General features: G+C 38.0%; 2 protein-coding genes across 2 annotated transcripts in view; both read left to right on the top strand.

Moving 5' to 3' along the window:
* The window catches only part of LOC109410664 (uncharacterized), a 113,937-nt gene that overhangs the window by 67,079 nt on the left and 22,214 nt on the right, over nt 1-24,644 (top strand). The window contains exon 3 of the mRNA XM_029875796.2: nt 21,046-21,488. Within this exon, the coding sequence (XP_029731656.1) occupies nt 21,046-21,488 (443 nt within the window). The remainder of the gene's footprint in view (nt 1-21,045; nt 21,489-24,644) is intronic.
* On the top strand, nt 12,752-17,275 carry LOC115267960 (uncharacterized). The gene is made up of 3 exons (XM_062856399.1): nt 12,752-13,782; nt 13,842-14,126; nt 16,135-17,275. The coding sequence occupies exons 1-3, from the start codon at nt 13,564-13,566 to the stop codon at nt 16,468-16,470; spliced, it is 840 nt and encodes a 279-aa protein (XP_062712383.1). The 5' UTR covers nt 12,752-13,563; the 3' UTR covers nt 16,471-17,275.

The following is a 24,644-nucleotide window of genomic DNA, read 5'->3' as shown; positions in this document are numbered from 1 at the left end:
CACAAGGTGTTGTTCAAACAATCAGGGATACACAGGAACTTATTTTCAAATTCTCAGATGCGAAAACTCTATTAAGATTCACCTGAGGAATTTGCTTCCGGTAATGTTTGTTCTTAACGTATATATTCGATCATCTGTGAATATCATTTGGCATTTTCAAAAATCGTCGATGACATTGACCTTGAAGAGGTCTCCACCCGGATAAAAATTAACCATAGGGTGTTCGGTGAAAACTATTCCTGCACCATACAGTGTACCAGCTACAATAAAGTGTATTGTAATATAATGGTTTGTTCGCTGTGCATATACATCCGATCTTTATGTAACAATATATTATACAGGTTTTCTTACATTTGAACCATTTACTTTTCTAGAATATTATTTTTCCGTGCATTTTAATTTTATTTTTTTCAGTTTTAGATTTTTTTCTTGCTTTGTTTTGTTGATATTCGTGACTTTTTTGATGCAAAGGAAAGGAAAAAAAAGGGAATAAGTTGAAACATCAATTTAAAGTCAATAAAATATTTAAATAAGTGGTAAACCAGGACTGCAGATCCAAGAGATATGGCAGGCTAGGTATGTAGAGTGCGATGAGAGGAATACGAATGTACACTCCCGATCAAAAGTTTGGGGTCACCTCCTCAAAAACATGTCATTTTTTAAGCCCATGTCTCCGCCAATTTGCGTCCGATTTCAAAACCCTAGGTTTCATTCAAAAGATAATAAGTCATGATTTAAACATGATTTAAAAAGAACTTTTTTTTTAAATTTTCTAAAAAATGAATATAAACTTACGTCAGTGTCGCTGGAAATTGGGTCGACCAAATTTTAAGATGAGAGCTGTAATACAACCTATTTTCTATTAGCTTTCAACTACTTTTTACCGAACTTGGCTAAAAATCTAGGAAAAAAGTTATTAAGTAAATTATAGGATGCCTTGATGCCATCGGCCAAAAGTTTGGGGTCACTATCGTAAAACATGGAAAAGTTATTGTTGATATCTTTGTCATCTTTCATTCAATTTTAATTCTTCTTGGCTTATTAGAAACATAATGACTGATACTTACTGCATAGACATTGAACCACACATATTTGTTGAAATTTACTTATTAAAACTTAACGTAAAGTTGCCTCATTTTTTTAAATGTGGTGAAATGTGTTAACTTTACATAACATTTTTATATACAAAAATCGTTAAATACGTTAAGTTAAAGACATCAAACGTAAATTTAGCTTATTAACTTTGAAATGAGCCAAAATGAATTAAAATTGAACTATAGATGACGAAGATATCACCAAATCACTTTTCCATGTTTTACGATAGTGACCCCAAACTTTTGGTAGATGACATGAAGAATTAATTTACTTTTTTCCTAGAGTTTTTAGCCAAGTTCGGGAAAAAGCAGTTGAAAGCTAATAAAAAATAGGATATATTACCGCTCTCATCTTAAAATTTGGTCGACCCAATTTCCAACGACACTGCCGTAAGTTTATATTCATTTTTTAAAAAAATGGCAACTTTGGGTTAAGTCTACATACAAATTTTTTTGAAAAAGTTTCTTTTAAATCGTGCTTAAAGTTTCTTTGACTTATTATCTTTTGAATGAAACCTAGGGTTTTGAAATCGGACGCAAATTCGCGGAGATATGGGCCTAAAAAATGACATATTTTTTTAGGGGGTGACCCCAAACCTTTGATCGGGAGTGTAGGTGAACCCGGAAAGACGCAGGTCAGATTACCGTAAATCAGTGGATGAGTTCAACACTATTCTTTCTGTATCTGCATTTAAGGAAGTTTTGTCCCCTTCTCTCAGTTGAACTTGCGTTCGACCACAACCGAATCAAATGCGATTGACGAAATTTATCTTTGGCGTAGAGCCATCTTTAACATATGGACTGGACTGGACACTGAATCTACTTCTAATATAGGTTCGTCTGCGGGTTCGCTTTTTGACATAACTTATATTTGAATCAAACTTGACAATTTTCTCATGAGTTGTTATGTATTTCAAACTTAAATAAGTCAAACTGGAGCCTCATTATTACAATAACGGTTAAACACGCTGTAATGATACTTATATACACTACCCGCCATAAGTACGGACTCAGAAAAAGTATTGCAACAATATTGCATCACTCTGATTCACCTCGATATCTTTAAAACTATAGTTTTATAGTCTATAGAACACCTACAAAAATGCAACCTTCGAAAAAGTTGTTGCTCTTGAGCTTTTGAATAACTTTGCTGAAGACAGCATCTTTGTAAGTCTTCAGGTTTTGGAGATATCGAGGTGATTCAGGGTGATGCAATATGTTGCAATACTTTTTCTGAGTCCGTACTTTTGACGGGTAGTGTACCTCGTCACCCACTTCATGCAACTACATTACAGGCCAAACATTTCAATTGGTCCTATCTGCATTTGAGAGGCTCTCTTTGTTCACTTTCTCTTTCAATTATTGCAATGTAATGGTACACTTTTCAACTATTTTTGCAATACGAATCAAAAGACGATTGTTTTGACCATCGTTCAATGCAAGGAGACAATTATAAAACAAATACAATGCTGAGATCGAAAGAGAGGGAAACCGAAGAGAGCCTCCTATTTGCAGATAGGACCTTTATACATGTTTGGCCTGATTAGTGGTCTAATAACACTTAGCGCGCTCGGCATAGTTCCATCATGCCGCTCAAAATGTTGCCACAAATAATGCTTAGTTTGCAAAACCCAGTTGTCTGGTTGGTGGGGCATGGGAGCCTAAGCTTCAACTGTTAATGCAATCAAAGACTACTCAGACTTAGACGTGGGCGATCCTATATAGGGATGTCCAAGAAGCTCTGGAGAATTCCCAAAGCGTATTCTAATAATGTTGAACTTGATAGGTTCTAGTCCGCACTATCAGAGATAGTTCTATTTAACATTATTTTCAGGTTAGTTTGGATGCCATTAACAGGAGGAACTTGACAAAATAATACACCCAAACCTTATTTTACGTCCACTATTGGCATAGCGAAATTAAATTCTACTGCCAAAATTATAATTAAAATAGATATTTTTATATTTTTGTACACTTATTGTAATCACGGAGATGTGAGTTCCATTTGTGCGATTCGGTCGTCGGGATGACAGCGAAGCATGCTGCTCGGTCGGATGGTTCCTCGCCATCAAAAAGCGTCGTCGTCGTCGTTGAGTGGTTTGTGTGTACGTGTGTGACTCAACCTGAAGAAGTTTAGTTCCATTTGTGCGATCCGGTTGGATGAGTGATTTAGAAGAGGATGAGTGTGATTTAGGAAGCAAAGTGGAAACGCCGCTTTTTTCATTCGGATCGGCCGCGTCGTCGTCGCTTTAATTGTGCACATAGTCGTACCCGCGTGTAGTCGGTTAAGTGTGATTTAGGAAGCAAAGTGGAAGTGGAAGTAGGGGGATTAGGGGCATAATGGACACCCGGGGCGAAATGGACACCCCTGTTTTTGCCGAAATCGTTGACTTTTATGTAAAACTTTTAATGCATAAGTGTAAAGGAACAAGTCATTGTTCTATTTTTCAAAAATACCATTTATATTGCTCCAAAATAACCTAAATATCATTTAAATTGAAACAAGTTTTTCATATGGTGAAATTCTTATAATTTCGAAGCAACAGCAAATAAGGTATTGTGAGTGTTGGAGTGTGTCCACCATAAGAACAAGTGAATTGTTACCTTATCTACATGTATACGAAGATTTAGCAATGGATGAAGTATTTTATTTTTGATCACAATTTACTTAAAATAGCAATTTTAATGTTGTAGTCGATTCGGGGCGAAATGAACACTGGCAATTACGAATGGATGTATGTGCATTGCATACTGTTAGGCGTTTAATAGAGTTTGGAAAAAATCAATCCGATTATTTTAGCCTAAAGTTTATTTAATTAACTTTGATGTTATGTAAACTCATCTAAGATGGAGTATTCTATCTGTGGTATTGATCTCCGTAGGCAAATTACTTAACTGGTCGACGTAACCAAAGAATTAGCATAAAATATGCAGGGGTGTCCATTATGCCCCGATGGGTGTCCATTTCGCCCCGTACCTTTCCTGAAAGCCCTGGAAAACACACGGTTTACAATTCATTATTTCTTCACAATAAAGACATTCTACCTGCTGTAAATGATTGAAAGGCGTAGGAAACAAGTTAAAGTTGAAAGTCAACTGATAGTATGATTAGTTTTACTCTGTTTTACAGGCCTAAAGTACTCATTTGCTTAGGGTGTCCATTATGCCCCTAATACCCCTAATGTCATTTCGATGACAAAGCCAGTTAGTAGAAGGTGCTACAATACATAAGCACTGGACACTTGGATGGATATTTATCGGTGAGCTCGTTTCATTCTATCATATTAATTAATAATTATATAACATTATGCTGTTTTTTATGTATTTACCTAACAAATACTGAAAAGTTCGTCACGTTATGTTTCGGCGCTAGTTTCCAATGAACTTCTTGTTGATAATAAATATATTTCATTCATTTTTTTGTTTTTACAATATGCAATTTGAATGGTTCGTCATCTTCGGTGTCGACATGCTTGATTCAAAATAAATACGCGTTTTGATTTAAATAGGTTGCATGAATCACATGACTTACCAAAGTGAATCCACCTCATATGACTTTTCCCCTCCCCACTTACAAAAACTCCTTCCCGTGACAATCGTGGAGAAGATGAGGTGATCTCGGTCTCTAGTAGCAACGTACGTCACACTAACATTCCTTTCCTTCCTCGATGACCGTAAGGACGTGGCCGGCGCCGTTATTGACTTAAAAAGCATTGAATTCTCGAAAATGCACATTGAGAGCGGTAGCTACTCCCAAGCTCCGATTGTTGTTTCCTTGTGCAATTTCGATTATTCTGGTCAATCACGGAGTAGCAACTACGAATTGTACGGTCATCTATGCTCATGCTCATGCTCATGCTCATGCTTATTGTAATCACGGAGATGTTTTAAAAAATATAAAAATATTGAGTTTGCTCTTTGTCTTGGCGGTAAAATTTTTTGTCGCTTAGCCAAGCATGGACGTAAAAAAGGACAAGGTATATAAGTAATATAACATTATATGGTTTATGTAATGTAAAACAACACAAAATAACAAAAGAAATCCATTCCAAAACCATTTGATTAAATGTATAGTCAGTAGTGAAATTACAATTAAAAACAATATATGTTCGGTACATTTTATTTTTTGAAACCATACATGTAACATACTGTTGGCTGTTGGGCTCGTTTAGAAGTTAACCATCAATGTTAACTTCTTTTCCCGATCAGCCTAGATAGCTGTGTAGTGTCGGTAGTGGTTGTCTCAATTGGCTAAGAATAACACTACGGACCACCTGTTCCGGGGGTAAAAGTCCACCAAACAGGGAACCCCAATCCAAGGTGTTAGGCGACCCGTGCTGATGGATGAATGGTTGTGGGGGTTTAAAATATGCTCGATCTTTAACGGAGCCCGTAACGTAGGTAGATCGCCTTTATGTGTTGCGCTACGGTTCAAGATCTACCAAACCGAACCCTAGTAACATCCAGTTTGTCAAGTTGGGGTAATGTGTTTTGGTAATAAGGATTCATGGTACAAAGTCCTTGTTACTGGTGACAGTTTCTAAAATTGCATTTATTCTGCCTTACTGATTGTTAAAGAATCGGACCACCCAAGACTACACTTGACGTTAGGAAAACAAACATGCTTTACGTATCTAACTGCGTACTAACCTATCAAGGACTGTTAAGTTCTGGTAATTCAAGGACTCACTCCTCTCCTCTTCTTGGCGTAACGTCCTCTCAAGGACTCACGTGCGTTCTTATCGTAGAACACATTCTCTAATTTGACAGAGTTTTGCAACTAGCCTAAAGTCCCGGGTTTTTCTTGGTTGTCCTGGGACTAAACTAGAAGCAAGACATGGATGGGGCTAGAGCTCCGATGCATGGATAAATATCAGTACCACCGTTTTGTTTGGTGTATGGTATGGTGGTATGGTTTTGCAAAAATATATATATGGAGAAAAATATTTTTTGTATTGTTACGATACTGTAAAATCTTATTTATTTACAATTCACTGTATGGTGTCACCATTACATATTATTGTTTTTGTATTTTTATTTTTACAGTAGTGCCTATTGTAAAAATATGGTTCTAAATAGAACTGTTACAATACAACGTTTGGTTTTTCTACAGTATTTTTATTGGGGCGGTTAGCCTAGTGGTTGGCTTTGGATCGACAATCCGGAGACGGCGGGTTCGATTCCCGTTCCGGTCGGGAAAATTTTCTCGACTCCCTGGGCATAGTGTATCATTGTACTTGCCTCACAATTTACAAATTCATGCAATGGCAGGCAAAAAAGCCCTTCAATTAATAACTGTGGAAGTGCTCAAAGAACACTAAGTTGAAGCGAGGCAGGCCAAGTCCCAGTGGAGCCGTAGAGCCATAAAGAAGAAGAAGAAGAAGAATTGACCTTAAACATTAAATTCAAAACAGTTTTTTGTTGACTTTCTTGTAGGACTGGTTTAGTCTTACAAGATTGCCAGATATTATATTTTCAGATTCTCCTTCTGAAGTGAGCTCTGGGTAATGAAATCTAGATTAGTCAAAATGACATTTTCAGCACTGCTGGGGATAGGAATTACACCCATGACAATCCGCTTATTTATGAAGCAAACGTCTGATCAATTCAATCGACTTTAGAAAATTCTGTTTGAAGCCAGTAGCAAGCCTTATCGTAGCTGACAATTTTAAACTAGTATCCAGTCAAAACTTACCTCTTCTAGCAATCTTATTTATAACTAAATCTCGTCAGCCTACAGAGATATCAGATATGTAATAAAGCAGCGTGTGTTGCAAACGCGATAATTGGGCAAAAAGCACGTGGAACCACCCACAGCAACACCAAATGCACCAAGCTCTCCATGCAATTTATGCATGCAACCTTATTGCATCGCCCCCGGGTGAAGAAATTCCAATAATAACAGTAATAATCGCTTCTGCTACTGCTTCCATGTGCACACCCGACCTGACCGGTGGGGCTTCGATTTATTGCCTCAACAACGATCAGCAAATAAGTGATTGTCACTCACAGCTTTATTACTGTGGTTGCTCTCTTCCAGCAGTCACATACTAAGGGTGCAGACCGAATGCACAAAGCATGAAATGCATTTTTTCTTCCATGATTCCATGCGACAACGACGACGCGACAAATTGATGCTCTACTACCCACCCCACCACCACGCGGTGCTATGCGATCACGTCACGATCGTTGCCTACTTCCATTCATGTTTTCATTCATATTTACATGACTGCGCCTTAGACTGTGCCCCACCGGAGATGCTCCAAAGAGTGCAAGTCTGCCTACACTTGCAAACAAACACAATAATGAGATTGAGATGGCATAAAAGGTGCGACTATTAGGAAAGGTACGAGTAAATTTGTACGCACATCCAAGATATGCTAAAATACAAATAATAAAAAAAAATATCAAAGAATACTAAATATTTTTAAACATAATTAGTTTGGCGAAATTGGTGGTTTGACTTCATCTTCTGATAACTTATGTAATGTATATTATATTAATATCAATATATGAAGCCATCCTTTCAATGTTGAGAAAACTTTTCAAAAATTTTCAAAGCAATGAATAATGTAGACATTTGGAATCTTTAAGGATATGTGACGGCTTTTAATAGAGCATCAACCGATGTACTTCCACAATAGGTTTGCTTGTACTAAATGATTAGCAGCTTTTGTTCAATAAGTTTTTACCGGAGCTTATCTAAAGCTTTCTGATGGACTGTATGCAGAATACCCTAAAGCCTAGAGATAAGTAAGTATACGAAAATGTTATACCGTGAGTCATTTCAGACACTACTAGAAGTAATTACACGGAATTCTTTGAGTCAATTCATATTTCTAGAACAGTTCAGAGAACAGCCTGAAACGAATTCATGAAAAAAATAGAGACATCTATGAGTGCTTTTGGAAACTTCCAGAGGCAATTAAAGATTCTTTGCTTGATTATTTTAAGAAAATTCTGAAGAAGACCCTTCCATAAAAAAATATTTAAAAATACTGAATGATTTCTTTGCCACATCAAATTTATAGAGGAATTCTTAACAAACATTCAAAATTTTGAATGTCTAATGTAATTCTTGACTAAACATAAATAGAACTAAATATGTAAATTGATGTTTTTGAAATCGTTGACTAAATAAAACAATTTTATAAAAAAAAATACAAATAGGGGAACTGAACCCATCTTAAAGATAGTGCTCCCATTTGCATCCTTCCTAAAACGAAGCTATTAAACCCTATTTGGTTTGTTTCCTATTTTTGTACTGTTTGGGCCAAATAGTGATGGATTCCGAAATTTCTCTAGAAATTAATTCCGAGATTCTTCCTTCTGTGGTTTTTCCACAAATTTATCCTAGGGTCTCTCTAGGATTTCCCTCTGTGATTCCTCGGTCAGCTTCCAGGAGATTATTCTGAGAATCCTTAAAGTTTCCGCCTGAAATTCCTCCAGAAGGTATTCCTGGAAAAATGGAATCCATGAAGAAATTGTTGGAGAAAAATCAGTTGGAATTTGCTGGAGTAATTCCTCAAAGAAATCCTGTAGAAACTTCAATTCTTGAAGCAATCGCAGAAGTAGTTCCTGAAATAATCCCGGAAAAAGCTCCTGGAAAAATTCTGGAGAAATTATTGTAGGATTCCTGAAACGATCTAAAACGAATTCCTCAAGAAGGAACTCCGGAAGGAGTCTCGTATGGAATTCCTGGGTTGAATCTCAGATTTTGGAGTGAGTTTCTGAAGGAATCTCTGATGGAATTCCTGAAAAGTTCCCCGAGAGAACTCCTGGAGGAATTCTGGAATAAATCCCGGTTGATAGTGCTGGAATTTTCAGGAATATTTTCCAGGAATATTCTGGAAGTTAAAAAAACTTGAAAACATTTTTTTTAAATCTATTAGGACAATCTAGTATGAAATTTCTGGAGGACTCCTTGAGAAATCCCAGTAGAAATCCCCCGAAGTCCCCGAAAAATATCTCTGAAGGAATCCTGAAATGAGTTCCTGGAGGAACATTTTAGGAATACAAGAAGGTATCCTAGAGGGAAATTGTGAAGGAACCCCAAAAAGAATCTTGGATTAAGCTCTCTGAGGAATCACAGAAGGGAATCCTAGAATAAATTTGTGGAACAACCACGGAATAAAAAATGCTGGAGGAATATTAGAAAAACAAAATGCCGGGGTAATCCTAAAAGCAATTTCAGGAGGAATCTCGGAATCAATTTCTAGAGAAATTTCGGAAAGATTTTGAATTAATCTAGAAGACAAGAGCTTCTAAAGGAATCCCAGATGAACCTCTTTAGGAAACTCCTAGAAGAACCCCAAAAGGAACTTCTGAAGGAATCTCACCCAAGAACTCACTGGGAATTCCATAAGAAACTCCTAGAGGAGTACTGGAACAAGTTTGTGTAGAAATCGCGGGAATTTCAAGGCGAAATTCATATGGAATCCTGTAGGCCTATAGTACAACTCGAAATACTGACAAATCCACAAACCACCAGCGCTTTGAAGGCTGTGTGTGATATCATTACAGCTAGAAGCTGTAATAAGGAAACTGTTGGTATACCAACACGGCTTGTCGGATGTAAACATCATTGTCAAAACAAACTTTAAGCGGGATATTGACCAATCCAAATTCTTGTGTGGTAGTGGTTTATGTTCAAATTTCCCATGTTAATCTATCTGTAAGAACTTTGTAAACATCTTTTGTTCTCACGTATATGGATAGGCTTGCAGTAGATTTCGTGACACTTTTTTTGGACAACTCAATATAGCTACTACCAATGTTCTGAATTTCATAGATTAGGCCCCTCGGACAGAGTGGTGTTTGTGATCAAGGAGAATACATTTTACTAAGGTGGCGCAGATAAACATTGCAAACCACTGGATGTCTCTTCCATTCTTCTGGTGTTCTTATGGAACTGAAATATTATCGTCGCATCACCAAATCGAAGTCGTCGCTAGAAGCACATGCGAAGTTGCAGCTGCGAAGTAAATTTGAATCTATTTTTTCTGTTGCGCATCATTAGACTAATTAAGAGCAACAATATGCACTAATCCAAATTGAGTTGCGACATTTCTAAGTAGGTTAAAAATCAATTTTCGCACGTTCGGTCACTTCGTATTTCGACCAAAAGCATAATAGTGACGTCACTATTTTAGTTGCATAAGAACACCAGAAGAGTGGAAAAGACAACCAGTGGTTTGCAATGTTTATCTGCGCCACCTTAGTAAAATGTATTCTCCTTGGTTTGTGATATGATATTTTTGAAGTAGTAGTCGTGTCATGTCAACTTCGGCAAGCCGAAATCGCTCGAAGTTGCCGAAGGTGACGTCACGTTCTAGAAGCTGCGAACAAATGTTCTGGCGAACGTGACGTCGCGACCATCAGATCGGTATGTTTACATATTTTTGGCGACAAATACAGGCAAACATATACGTTCAACCGGACCTGTGAATAATTGACCTGTAGCTACTACATAAGTACTTTACTGTTATCCATATCTGTGCTGTGAAATTATTTGGGTTGCTTTCATTGCACTCCGGAAGATTTACCGGAAGATGTGCAAATCGAATAAGAGCCCCAGCCAATAAAATACCTCCTTTTATACAGTACGTTTTGTGATGTTGCCAAATACACAAAACAGCAGCGCTTCATAGCTGTTTAAAAAACACTCTTTGAACTGGATGCTGTGACGAAGAACCTGTTGGTGCAGCCACACAGCTTGTCCAATGTAAACATTATTGCGTTTGCCGTTTCACAAGCTTTTGCAGCAATTTAGCACAATTATTATGCCTTGTCTGGAGTAAAACAAACGAACTCAAAACGGGCTATTTTATATGCTACTTACATATATAGCAGTGTGGCAGCGAGGACATCATCGGAACCAGTGGACACATAGATCGGGAGTTCGATTCCAAGTAGCGGCAAATACTTTAATTATATTCCATTTTAAAAGCGATAATTCCAGTTTTCACATGTATTGCGTCACGGTATCTATAACCTAATCAGCAACTGTGAAAAGGCTAAAAAAAAGCGCCTTCTCAAGATGTTATTCAGTTGGTGGTTACAAGAGCCGAGAGAAGAGCTATGACTTGGTGACATACACGGGAAAAAATCTGATCCAGTTATCATGAATCATAAATCATGTTATTATAAATTATGCCAGTTTATTAAATCATGATCTCAAATCATGAAATCATTCTCTGAGCTACTATTATGATGATTCAGAGCAACCATTCTCATGAGCTCGAAATCATAATTCTAGCATGCGTTACACTTGTGGCGCACCGGGCGCACCTGTCAAATCGTGGTACACAAACTAGTGGTTAGGAGTAAAATACAATTTGAAAATTCTTTGATTTCAATCAGTTAAATAATTACGTTCAACATATTCTAATATCGCTTGAGAACTACCGGTAAGTAGACAAATGAGACTTATCTTGTTTAAAATCAACAAACAAATTTTCCACAAATCAGCACCCGATTTCGCTGCCGTTCTGGCCGATCATTTTCCCCGTCCCGCTGTCGCTGTTTTCAGTTTCGCCAACGTTGTCGTCGTGCTGCTACCGGTAGTAACGGTCCCGCTTTCACTGTTCCCGATTCTGTAAGTGCTGCCGCATTAGCTGCATTCAACTTTCGGTAAGTGAAAAAAGCCCAAACTTGTTTGAAACCAACGAAGATTGATTTTATTTTTCACATTTAGCGCCCGATTTCGTTGTCTGATTTGAGCATTACGGTTTTTATTCCCGCCGCCGGTGTTTCTGTTCCGGTCAACTGTTTCAGTTTCGCACATCAGTTTGCCTCCGAAGTCAGAATTCTACGTAGAGTTTGTCAGGTATGTGAAACATTTTCAGTTGTTTTTGCGAAATTGAAATTATAGCCCCGCAACTGTAGGCTGCCTCTGTCAATAACCATTTCACAATTGTAGGGTTTTTCTATTACCGGCACAACATGTAAACAAAATTGTGCATTACCCAAATTCAAAACGAAAAGACCGTTTTCGTCCACTTTATCCACCTGAATCAGATACCTTATTGCGTGAACTTATTGTTAACAGTGATCGTTGTGAAGATTTTCTGCCGGAAAGTTGATTTTGAACGAGTTTACTGCACCTAGTCCAGCACCAATTCTCGGCACCAGTGCCGAACTTCCAGCAAAATCAAATGGGAAATCACTTCGGCACCCATCTTTGTGCTGCCGAAGTGCACTCTTCTGCGCAAGCCCGTGCACAAGGGAGGGGTTTTGGGGGTTAAACCCCTCCCATTGACGATGTTCCATATACTAGGGGCCACTCCGCCTTTTACCAAAATTAAGAAAAACCCCTCCCTTGACGCCGTTTCTGTGCACGGGCCTGCTTCTGCGTGTAATATCTGGACGAACATTTGAAAAGGGCCTATCTGCTTTGCGTAAACAAACATGTTTTTGTCTCTGTAGGGCCCATCTGCATCCACCCACGCACGTCAACACCCTTATCAGAAAGAGTGTTCTTCAAGCTATCTGTTAAGGGTGTTGATGTGCGTGGGTGGATGCAGATGGGCCCTACAGAGACAAAAACATGTTTGTTTACAAAAAGCAGATAGGCCCTTTTCAAATGTTCGTCCAGATATGTAGTTGTTTTGAGCACTGTGCGGCTTCAGAGTGAACGTGTAGCTCATTGACTGTAAATCCCGTTGCGGAAATATTGCGGGAGATGATTACCTACGGAAGTGCGTTTGGAAAATATGCGGCAAAAGATATTTTGATTTGTTTAGCTGTGAGGTGCCGGTAATTGACGCGGATTCCCAAGTAGTTCGAAACCCTATATCGTGCGGCAACGCGATGTTGGGATCTAGCGATGTGTGTGCTTGAAAGGGGTGATACACAAATTATGTCACGCAAATATCGATCTTTTTCAACCCCCCCTGCCCCCTATCTCACACTTTTTGTATGGGACCTCACATTTTTTTGTATGGGTCGTAACGTTTTGCAAAACCCCCCCTACCTCCTAAAAGCGTGACGTAATTTGTGTACGGCCCCAAAGTACAAACTGGGACTTTCATGAATCCCGTAAAAACAGCTCTCACTAGTGAAAATTATGCTAGTTTGGGGGAGTTCTTAATCATAGATTTGAGAGTCTTCCACAAATTATATTGGAATCTTTTTTCTTTGCATCATTACTTTATTTTTTGCAATATTTTTTTTTGTATTAAAATCTTGCGCAATTGGTAAATGATTCTCTATTACATATTTTTTTTTTTTCAAAAACTTCGAATCGGTCCGTTATATATTCTTATTTTGCACTTTAATTTCACCAGAGTTATGGATCAATTGGAATACATCACTCTTAACGGACCTCTGCTGCCAACAACAACATATGCGTCAACTTCATAATCTCATGGGAGTATGAGGTGAATTTATTCGTAATTTTTATCAGTTTGAAATCAAGATTATGGATAGATATTTATATATGGTAGTTTAGATAATATAGTTTATTTATATGCGATATTTTATTTTACATTTTATTTCCTGTTGTATAGATGAAGATCAGCTTAACGCAAGAGAATGGCTGCTATACGGAAGATCTCCAATCGACTTGCTACGTCTGAAATGGGATGCTTGCTACGTATTGCGAAGGAGTGATATAGATAATGCGAAAGATCTTGTAGAGATCTTGCATCTGTATCCTATTTTCAAAGACCCAAAAGCAGCATTTCTAGTAATTGTTTTATTGGACAAACATATTAGTCATATTTTCAAAACATTAACTATTTACAGATTGAGCTTGATTTCGAAAAGATGTTTCCTGGAACGACAAGCAACTTCTACACCTGGTTTCCTATGTTACATCAGAAATTGAACAATCTGATCAAAAGTGCGGTATCAAAAGACAAGGCATATCAACCGTTATACGAGGCATATCAGAAGGCAACTGACGGACAACGAAAAGATTATTATCTATGCATGCTGCTGCCGGTAATTATACAAACGAACTATCGGGTTAAAGGCAGCTGGAAACCTTCTGTAAAAGAGACGCAAGATAGTTTCATTTTGGAAGTGCAGGTGAGCTGAATAACTTATTTTAATTCGACTATGATGAAGAATAAAACTACATTCAAAGACATAATTCTGTTATGGAAAATCGTAGTCAAGTACAATTCGTTCTAGATGTGACCTGTCAAATCTCGTTATCTTTTGTTTACGGTAACAACGCTCAATATTATAATATACAAAATAGTGGCAATTTTACATATGGTAATTGTTGCGACTGCAACAAAAAAGGCAAATTCCGGATCTTTGAACGATGTTTATTTGGGCTGACATTCTCGGCACGCCGTTAAAAAACTCCTGACGAATAGTTAATTCAAACAGTAGCATAAGTTTGTGCGTAGTAGAACTTGTAAGCCATGATTATCTGATTATTGAAATATTTCATGAAATAATCCAAGATTGCCTTGGTGATCACGACGTTTAATAAGGATAACAATTAATCAGTGGTTTACGCTGTTAGGTGAATCCCCCTATTGTGTTTTTGGTTAGGTTTAGTTCACATTAGTTGAATATGCTCCGAAATACCTGTCTTGGGAGACAAGAGATTTCTACTGCTGGCTGGTATTTGTAATCTTAGTTTTTTGTGATAATAATCTGTCTTTTGTGTTCAAATTTATTTGAAAAACTATAGCTTTTAGCATCGTAATTCATGTGCACCAACTTGAGCTAATTCATGTAATACCAGATGTTTTACTAAATAAATTCATGTTACCACGATAGAAGCAATTTTTAAGTCATTATAAGGTATATTTTAAGGAGAAAATAGTTTTTAAAGGAATCAAAATTCAAACATAAAGTTTTGCTTTGATATCAAGAGCTGATTGCGATTTTCGAGGAGTTACTTCAAGTTAGTAAACATAAGATCCCCATTGAAGAACCACCATCGAATAGTTTTGATATTAGGTTCATTGTAATAAATTATTCACGAGTTGAAAAGTATGCAACAAATTCAGCTTCTATTTGTCACCAACAAAAAAAAGTCGAGATCATGTATTTATCTGTTACAAGTTGGAATAAAGAATAATTGCCTTGCCTTCTTTCTTGCTTAATGTTTAGTGTCTCTTTTGTCTGGCATATTTTTGCCCGTGCAGTTGAATCCCGGATTTTTTCGCCTAGCAAAGTTGGATTTTTCTCCAAATCCGTGCGTTGGACCTAACTTCGGAAGTGGTGCGCTGTATAGCGGACCAGATTTACTATACAGCGTACCACTTCCGAAGTTAGGTCCGATGCATGGATCTGGAGAAAAATTCAACTTCACTAGTCGAAAGCTCCGATTTTCAACTAAATTGAGAATATATTCCCTGGCTGGCAATATTCCTAACCGAAACTGTTAGACCTGCAATTCCAACCAATCCAGTAAAAAGATTGGTTGGAACGCCCGAACCAGTTCGAAGAAGTGTTAGAAGTTCTATGTTATGAACAAATTCTAGGGTTGTCCGTTGCAAGGCTTCATGGTGGGTGGGTGGTATGTTTGAGATGAAACACAAGTATTTCAAAAAAATCACAACCATACCTGCATCAAGAAAGAACATTTCCCTGACCATTTCAATCAAGGATCAATTTAAAATGGCATACAACGTGATGACAAAAAGAATAAACTTTGGACCGTTACTGTAACAGCTCACCGAAGGAATTAGGTTTTATCAAAATACTATTGTTCGAATGCTACGACATGTTATGTTAGGAAAAACGCCAATCAAGTCAGGAAGCACATTGATTATCAAATCCGAAAACTATGTTTTCAACGAAGTAGGACATATTATAAAAAACAATTTAGTATGTATTATTGCCCATCGTGAATTAAATTAGCTTACTGATATTTTTCTCGTTCTTACATATTCTCTGTAGGATTCACGATGTTTTTGGACAAGCTTTAATTTAATTCATTTATGTATAGATAGATAGATATGTTCAAAATAACGCAGAGTTTTACCGTTTATCAATGTTGTCTTTGAATGTAACTTTATTGCTTTATAAATAATGCTTTATAACTTTATTATTTTCTTTTCTTTTTATATAGACACCTGGCGATATAGAAGTAAAAATAGAACAGCGACTGAAATCACTTAAAGAGAAATTTGGAGAAACGTCCCTCCAATCACAAATTGTCGCTGTGGGCACCGATGAGTCACTGAGGGCCGCATTGGTAATTTTTGGAGGAGCAGAATATGCAGCGGAAAACATTGTGCATGCTGTGTGCATGTGCATGCATATTACATATGTGCTTAATTTGCAATATGCTCCGGACTGCAAACCACTATGGCTGTTCATACAGTCATATTTATTTAAAATTCCAGCGTCCATTGTAGAGCTTCCGAAGAGCACACGGGACATGCTGAAGGCCATCGACAACTAATCGATTAGTTTTTTTCTTGATTTCTTTTAATTAACTCCAATATCGAATTTGGAAAATACAAATAATGAACTCAAACTCAAAAATTGTTTAAAATGAATAATGAAATAGTGATGTTCGACGTATCCGTTTCCAAAATTCAAACTTTTATAATATTATTATTAATCTAGGTTCAAATAGAAACATAAGCAATGCGCACTCGAAATTATGATTTCAGATCACAAAAACGTGATTTGATTTCATGGCCCTAGTAAAACTAACCAAAATCATAAGCAATGCGCACCCGAAATCTTGATTCCAAATCCCCAGAACATGATTTGAAATCATGGTCCTATCAAACAAACTAAAATTTAAAAAAAAATGCGCACCCTTAATTATGATTCCGGATCTCAAACACATGATTTCAAATCATGGTCCTAGCAAACCGACTAGAGCCATAAATGTTGCGCACCCGAAATCATGATTCCAAATCCCAAGAACATGATTCAGCTTCATGATCATTGCGAAAACATAACGCTTTGGTTGCGTTACGGGAAAATAAAACAAGATATCATGATCTGGAATCATGGTGTATTTTCATAAAGTGAAAAAACACTAGGCTCCAGAAATCATGAGTCAAAATCGCGATTTAGGGAGCAGATTTTTACCCGTGTAGAAGCTACTCGCACAGCACATACATGTAGATTAAGTTCGCCAGATTCATTGTGCAACACAATCATTCAGCATCAAGCAGTATTGAGGACGCTTTGTTGACGTTTACATTCACAAGACGCGACGCGAGGCAAGCCATAAACACTTATCGTTGTTACCCGGGAAGAGCTTAATGGCAAAAGAATAGCAAATTTTACCATTAAAACAGAATGTTTGAATGGCAAAATGTGTTATTTGTTTGTTTGAAATAAGAGTTAAAATAACAAAAATAATAACAAAATTTTGGTAGCAGAAAAGCTTAAAAATAACTTATTTTGCCATTGTAATAACAAAGTAATGGTAAAGCATGCGGATTAAATTGAAGAACAAAATAAGTTATTATTGAGATATTGATAACAAAATAAGACCCAAATTAACTGTTATCGGTGAATAACAAAATATGACATTCTTGAGTTATTGATAACAGAATAAGAACAAATTTAGCTGTTTATGTAGCGATCTTAATAATGGTAGGTTTAGTTGTTCAAATTCAATTTTAAAATAACGGTAGATTCAGTTATTATTTCAAAGTAGCGAGATACGTCGAATTGAAAAGTTATGCTTGAAATATACAATATACAAAGAATAAAATATGTAATAATGCCTAATGTTTATAAATAATTTCTCACAATATCAAAATAATGGCAAATTTAGCTAGGAATGTAAATTAAGTTATTGTTTTGATATTTCATACAATTCAATATAAAAGGTGCAAAATTGCAAGTTTTACCATGATAGTAATTTTTGTTATTGATGTGTTATTTGGCATTATTCATGAATAACATATCAATGACAAGGTTTGCTATGATTGTATATTTTGCTATTGATTTGCCATTTTAAGTTTTTCATAATAACAGAAGAATGGCAAAACGAGATATGATGGCAAAACCAGTTATTATTTTGTCCTTTGTTTGCCATTAGCCTCTACCCGGGACAATCGTCAAAGGGTTTAAAATTAACCTTTTCTGTCGACCGGTTTCGGGCGCGATTTTGCCCATCTTCGGGACAATGTCCGACTAATTCCGTGTTGACGTATGATGCTCGTACTCGTCCAGAGAAGAGAATTTATTTACTGTTGTTATCCACCAGGTTGAAGAGACACGATGCGATGGGGGGATCATCTTCGTTCATCAATGGCCCCTTAGTGTTGGTGGTGAGCATCGATTCCCATGCGTTGAGGTGTAAAGCATTTCTCACTTAAGCATTTTCCCAACTTATGTTGTTGCTGGATGTCGCCACGCTAATTCAGCCAATCTTTTCTTGACCATTGAGTTGTCAAAAAAAAGTCTCACGAAACCTACTGCAAGCCTATTTATATACGTGAGAACAAAAGATTTTTAAAAAAGTTCTTACAGATAGATTAACACGGGAAACCTGAACACAAACCACTACCACATAGGAATTTGGATTGGTCAATTGTAAGAACGATAAGTGTTGTCTTGTGTCGCGTCGCGTCGCGTATTGTGTGTGTCGTGTAGTTCTTACGTTAGTGCAACTGTAAAGTGAATTGTGACAAATACGGTTGTACCATAATTTTCAATTATCCTATGTACCATATTGTCAAGTAGAAGGTGTGACGCAAATTGAATTGATATTGTGACCAAAACAGACATAAAGTTGATGAAAATAGAACTCGAGGGACAATCTTTTAATTTTTTACTTTAAATACCAGTTGACAATATTTTGATAGAAAAGCTAATATATGAAATAGTAATTTGGGATCAAATTCCCAGATAGAGCAAAATGGCAAATGAAGCGAAAATTTTACCATGAAAATAGAATGTTTGAATGACAAAATTAGCTATTAGTTTGTTTGAAATAAGAGTTTGAATAACAAAAATAATAACTAAATTCCTATGGCATAACAACTAAAGAATAGCTGATTTTGCCATTGTAATAACAAAATAATAGCAAAATCAAAATATTACATATTCTAATATGTTGGAAAACTATTTTATTGTTTTGAAATCATGGCTGATAGTATGATAGTAATATTATGTTATTATAGGGGGATTAGGGGCATAATGGACACCCTAAGCAAATGAGCACGTTAGGCCTGTATAACGGACAAAAACTTAACATATTATCAGTTGGCTTACAACTTTAACTTGTTTCCTACGTATTTCAATCATTTACAGCAGGTGGAATGTCATTATTGTGAAGAAATAATGAATTGTAAACCGTGTGTTTTTTGGGGCTGGCAGGAAAGGCACGGGGCGAAATGGACACCCATCGGGGCATAATGGACACCCCTGCATATTTTATGCTGTATCTTTGATAGTATCGATCAGTTGAGTAATTTGCCTACGGAGATCAATACCACAGATATAATACTCCATCTTAGACGAGTTTACATAACATATAATTTAATTAAATAAACTTTAGGCTAAAATAATCAGATTGATTTTTTCCAAACTCTCTAAAACGCCTAACAGTATGCAACGCGCGTATATCCATTCATAATTGCCAGTGTTCATTTCGCCCCGAATCGACTACAATATTAAAATTGCTATTTTAAGTAAATTCTGATCTAAAATATAATAATTCATCCATTGCTAAATCTGCGTATACATGTAGATAAGCTAGCAATTCACTTGTTTTTATGGTGAAACACTCGTAATACCTTATTTGATACTACTTCGAAATTATAAGAAATCCATCGGATGAAAAACGTACTTCAATTTCAATGATATTTTGGTCATTTTGAAGGAATATAAATGGTACTTTTGAAAAATAGAACAATGACTTGTTCCTTTACACTTATGCATTAAAAGTTTAACATCAAAGTCAGCGGTTTCGGTAATAACAGGGGTGTCCATTTCGCCCCGGGTGTCCATTATGCCCCTAACCCCCCTACTATTCAATAATATCTCGCCAATTACAAGATTTACAATGATAGCATGTTTTGTTATTTATGTGTTATCTTGAGCTATTCATAAAAAAAAACTAAAACTAAAGAATTGCAAATTTAGATATGATGACAAAATATGTTATTTTTTAGTTATAGGTTTCTATAATATTTCTATATAAAATTTTATATAATTTGACATAATTTTATGATGATTTAAATCGTCATATTATTATTGATTTACGGCAACAGTTCTTCCATTGAAACAAAATTGTAGCATCCTCAGCGGCTGAAGCACGTGAATCTCAAAGTGATCAATTTTACACCGCTGATTAACTTTCCTTCAGGTTACAATATTTAAATTCAAGGATGGTTACAATTGTTGATTTGCCAAATCAAACTTTATCAGGATTCAAATAAATATGTGCTTCGGGTTTCATTGACGGAAAGATCATGAGTGAATCTAGAATTAATCTAGATCTAGATTAATCTATTTTTTTTTATAAAATCAGCTATTCTGGCATTGTACATTATACTGCCAACTACGTCTTATGACAGGGAAGTCTATAGAAAAAAATCTTCCCTGAAATATTATTTCAAATTAGGAACTCTAGGCCAATTCAAAACTGCAAGATTGTATACATTGTTTGACCCTTTATCCAGTCCGTGACATACAAACTTCATTTATTTTTGTTTTATTTATAAGGATAGACAGATACTTACTGTATCTTAATTCAAAGGCAGAAACGTGCGTCCAAATTTACTATCAATCACGCTTTAACCATAGGACGCAGAAATGTGAGACATCCGATTGAGGGTTTTGTTTTCGCTACAACTGGCTGATTCCCCGGTGTTATTGAACTTGACTTGCGGGTGCCAAGGCGGTCACCGCCGGTGGGCACGTAGCGAAACTGATATTATGTTTGTCGGGCGAACGTGACGACGCCGATGGGCGTTGTCACTACCGCTATCTGCACCACTCGGTAGCATAAGTGCACGCAATTTCTTATGCAATTTCTTTCCCCTTCCTCTCCTTCCAGGGCCAAAATGGCTTCGAAGAGATCCGCCGGTTCGTCAAACAGGGCGGCGACTTTGGCAAGGATCTCATCGCAATCCTGCAGGAACGCACCGAGATCGAGCAGATCTACGCGAAATCGCTGTCCAAAATTGCCAACAAGCTGAACAAAGCGTGCCGCGATCTGCCGGGAACGATCGCCGAGTCGTGGCGTGCGGTTTCAACGGAGATCGAAAGCCGCGGCGAGATCCACCGACAGTTTTCCAACTCGCTGGCAGACGAGCTGGTGAAACCGTTGAAGACGGTGCTGGAGAATCAGCACAAGGCGCGGAAGACGATCGAGGGCAACGTGGACAAATCGGCGCGGATTCTGGCCGAGTGGCGCGCTGCCGAACTGAAGGCCAAGAAGGGCTCGCACCATGCGTCGCGGGAGAACGAGAAACTGCAGGACGCGATGCTGGATGTGAAGTGAGTATGATAATTTATGGGAAGAGCATACACATTTCTTGTGATAGCATAGATGACGAAATCATCAATTTAATTACTTAAAACCTAAGTGTAAGTATTTGTCATCGGAACCAATTGGACTGTGGGACCTATTTTGGACTTCTTCTTCTTCTTTTTGGCTCGACGTCTCCACTGGGACTTGGCCTGCCCCGCTTCAACTTAGTGTTCTTTGAGCACTTCCACAGTTATTAATTGAAGGGCTTTCTTTGCCTGCCATTGCATGAATTTTGTATATTGTGAGGCAAGCACAATGATACACTATGCCCAGGGAGTCGAGAAAATTTCCCCGACCGGAACGGGAATCGAACCCGCCGTCTTCGGATTGGCGATCCATAGCCTTATCCACTAGGCTAATTGGAGACCCCATTTTGGACTTGTGCCACTGAACTCAAACCATTTAACTTATCTTTTTGTAAACGTGAGATATTTATTAAGTTAGTAAGTTACTAACCCTTTGGAGCCCGAGGGATCATATCCCAAGTAACAATCAGCATGCCTTGAAGGTTTATTCATGTTTTATTCTGGTTTTATACGAGCATGTCAAAAAGCTAGTTGTTCTAAATTAGTTTTATGTGGTAGTTTTTTACTTTGAACCTTTGGCGTTACATAAAACTATCATATAACTTCTGCTATAAACATCTTCAGTTAAAGACTTGCAAGAAGACATGAATTGGTTTTATCACTTATTATATACCAACCATTTCAATAAAACTTGCATTTGCGATTGTTGTCGGAGAGATTTTTTTTTTGTAAACAAATACACAAAACTGTGAGGCAATGCATAAAACCAACAAAAGATTTCGTGGCCGTAACATAAACCAAAAAAAATGCTGTGATAAAACCGCTAGTTCTATCATGAGCTCAGTTATGACTACCTCAGGAGGGTTAGCCCTATTTGAGGAATCATCAGGAACACAGAGTTTTATCAGAAAAATGTCGCCTAGCCGGGATAATTCATGTAAATACAGAAAAAATATTACTCAATTTTATGATTTCACGTACAGCTTAAGATCAAATTAAACCATACAACACGTTTCCGTCATTTTATTTTGTCAGAAAAATTACATAATGTCTTTTAAACTCCGCTGTGTTGAAAAAACCTTTTTTGCACCCAATTCCAGCGAGTAAATTAAATGCATTTAACTTCCAAATTATGCATAGTTTGTGTGGCGCACTTTGTTTTTGTCATTATCACAGTCACATTCACCACAAATTTTCCGTGGCATGTCTCCTGACACGTATTAAATAGAAAAAACAAATCTGAATTCCATATCTGCATCTTTCCAATTGATGGCTGGATAAACAACCAAGCATAACTAATTCTAACGATCGAACATTGAGAGTGAAAAATAATCAAAACAATTATTTGACAAATCAGAAGATGGTTTCATTTAGAAGATTGATAAAACTATGATACAACCCGAAATCCTTTAGCCGGCTTGCATACGAAGTCCTGTAGACCCTAATAAGACTGGGCCAACTAGCCAGAACGTGGGCTTATTGAGGCATACAAGAACTCGAGAGCATTTTTAAGTCGGCATCAATGGTTTTATGTTTAGGGTTTTTGAATCGCTAAAAAACTTTGATAAAATTAAAGTTGTTACTTGGGATTCCTATGATCGCCAAACCCTTCGTCTCTCCGGAACTACCAAGAAGGCATTGCTTCAGAAAGGGGCTGGTGCACATCACACCCTCAAGGTTAGCTGCGTAGCCTGCAGCAACGAACATCGATAACTTGATTTGGAGAGTCCATCACGGTAGCATGCTGGCGCTTAGCCAGTTTCCCGAGTGGTCCTCATCACCCCCTTTGTCCTTGGAAGGCGGGCAGGATCAACCCCGCCTGCGCCTAACAGTTTTGCAGACATCAAGAACTGATGCCTACGTGCAACCAGATGATCTGACCGTAAGGAAGGGTATCATTACCCTTCAGGCTCTATCAGATGCACCCGAAGGTTGCAGACAGCAGGGTCTCACCTACCCCGACCCTTACCGGGGACCCCTTTCCAACCGCGGGCTTGGATCCAACCCAGTAGACCAACGCCACGACAGCAGCGCTACCAGGACTTCCACTCCGCGGTCACTTAATCGCTGTAAAGGTCGGTCTCAACCGAATGACCTACGAAGTCGACTCCGAACCCCTCGACCACCTCTTGTACCACATCTGAACTAGGCATTCTCCGAGTCCACGCGCCACCTCCTCTGTAGCTCCCAGACGATATGGGTGATAGCCGTTGAAACGGCATTCCAGCCAAACTAATCCCTACACATCCTCTGGACAAGATTGTCCGGAGTTGTTTCCTCTCTGCATATGGCAAGCATACGGTCAAACATTGTGCGAAAACGCAGGCACACGAACAAAACGTGTTCCACTATTTCCTCTAAACCGGCACAAACAGGGCATTCGGGAGAACTCGCATGCCCGAAACGGTCGGTGTAGATACTGTCGGAAGCAACCATGGCCTGAGAGCACCTGTGTCAGGTGGAGTGCTACTTCCCCATGACGCCCATTAATCCAACTATCTACCCTCGGTCGGTATCAACCTTCCTCTGGTGGAACTGTCTAACGCGCGCTACCAATTGACCATGGAGACCATCCTGGCAGTCCTGCGTATGCCTCTTGTGCCACGCATTTCGAAGCACTCCATGTCCCTCCTGATAAGGATGCCGATAGGCACCATTCCGGTGATGAAGCAGAGCGCGTCGTGTGACACGCTACGGTACGCACTCGCAACCCTCAGGCACATCATTCTGTTAGTACTTTCGAGCTTATCATGGTAGCTTTGGGTACTTAGCGCAGTGCCCCACGCCGGGTCGCCATACCTAAGTATGGACGTAGCAACACTAGCCAGAAGCTTGCGCTTACTGGCGTACACCGCATAGAGCTATTGGACATCATCCGGGACAGTGCCGCAATAGCTGTGGAGGCTCTTTTACAGGCATAATTGACGTGGCTACCGAAGGTAAGCTTATCGTCGATCATCACGCCCAAGTGTTTGACGGAGTGCTTTGACAGGATAGTGCACTCTCCTACACTGATCTCCGTCTGCTGCTCCGACTTCCGGTTGTGACAATCGCCACCTCTGTCTTGTGGTGAGCCAGCTCCAGTTTTCTGAACCG

The sequence above is a fragment of the Aedes albopictus genome, chromosome 3 (assembly GCF_035046485.1).
Source record: "Aedes albopictus strain Foshan chromosome 3, AalbF5, whole genome shotgun sequence".
Classification (NCBI taxonomy): domain Eukaryota; kingdom Metazoa; phylum Arthropoda; class Insecta; order Diptera; family Culicidae; genus Aedes; species Aedes albopictus.
This window is presented reverse-complemented; position numbering and strand designations above follow the sequence as displayed.

Excerpts from the sequence above, each read along its gene's own strand:
- LOC115267960 (XM_062856399.1), top strand. The coding sequence starts at position 13,564 with ATGCGATATTTTATTTTACATTTTATTTCCTGTTGTATAGATGAAGAT. Across the intron at positions 13,783-13,841 it reads ACCCAAAAGCAGCATTTCTA|ATTGAGCTTGATTTCGAAAA; the intron begins GTAATTGTTTTA and ends AACTATTTACAG. Across the intron at positions 14,127-16,134 it reads GTTTCATTTTGGAAGTGCAG|ACACCTGGCGATATAGAAGT; the intron begins GTGAGCTGAATA and ends CTTTTTATATAG.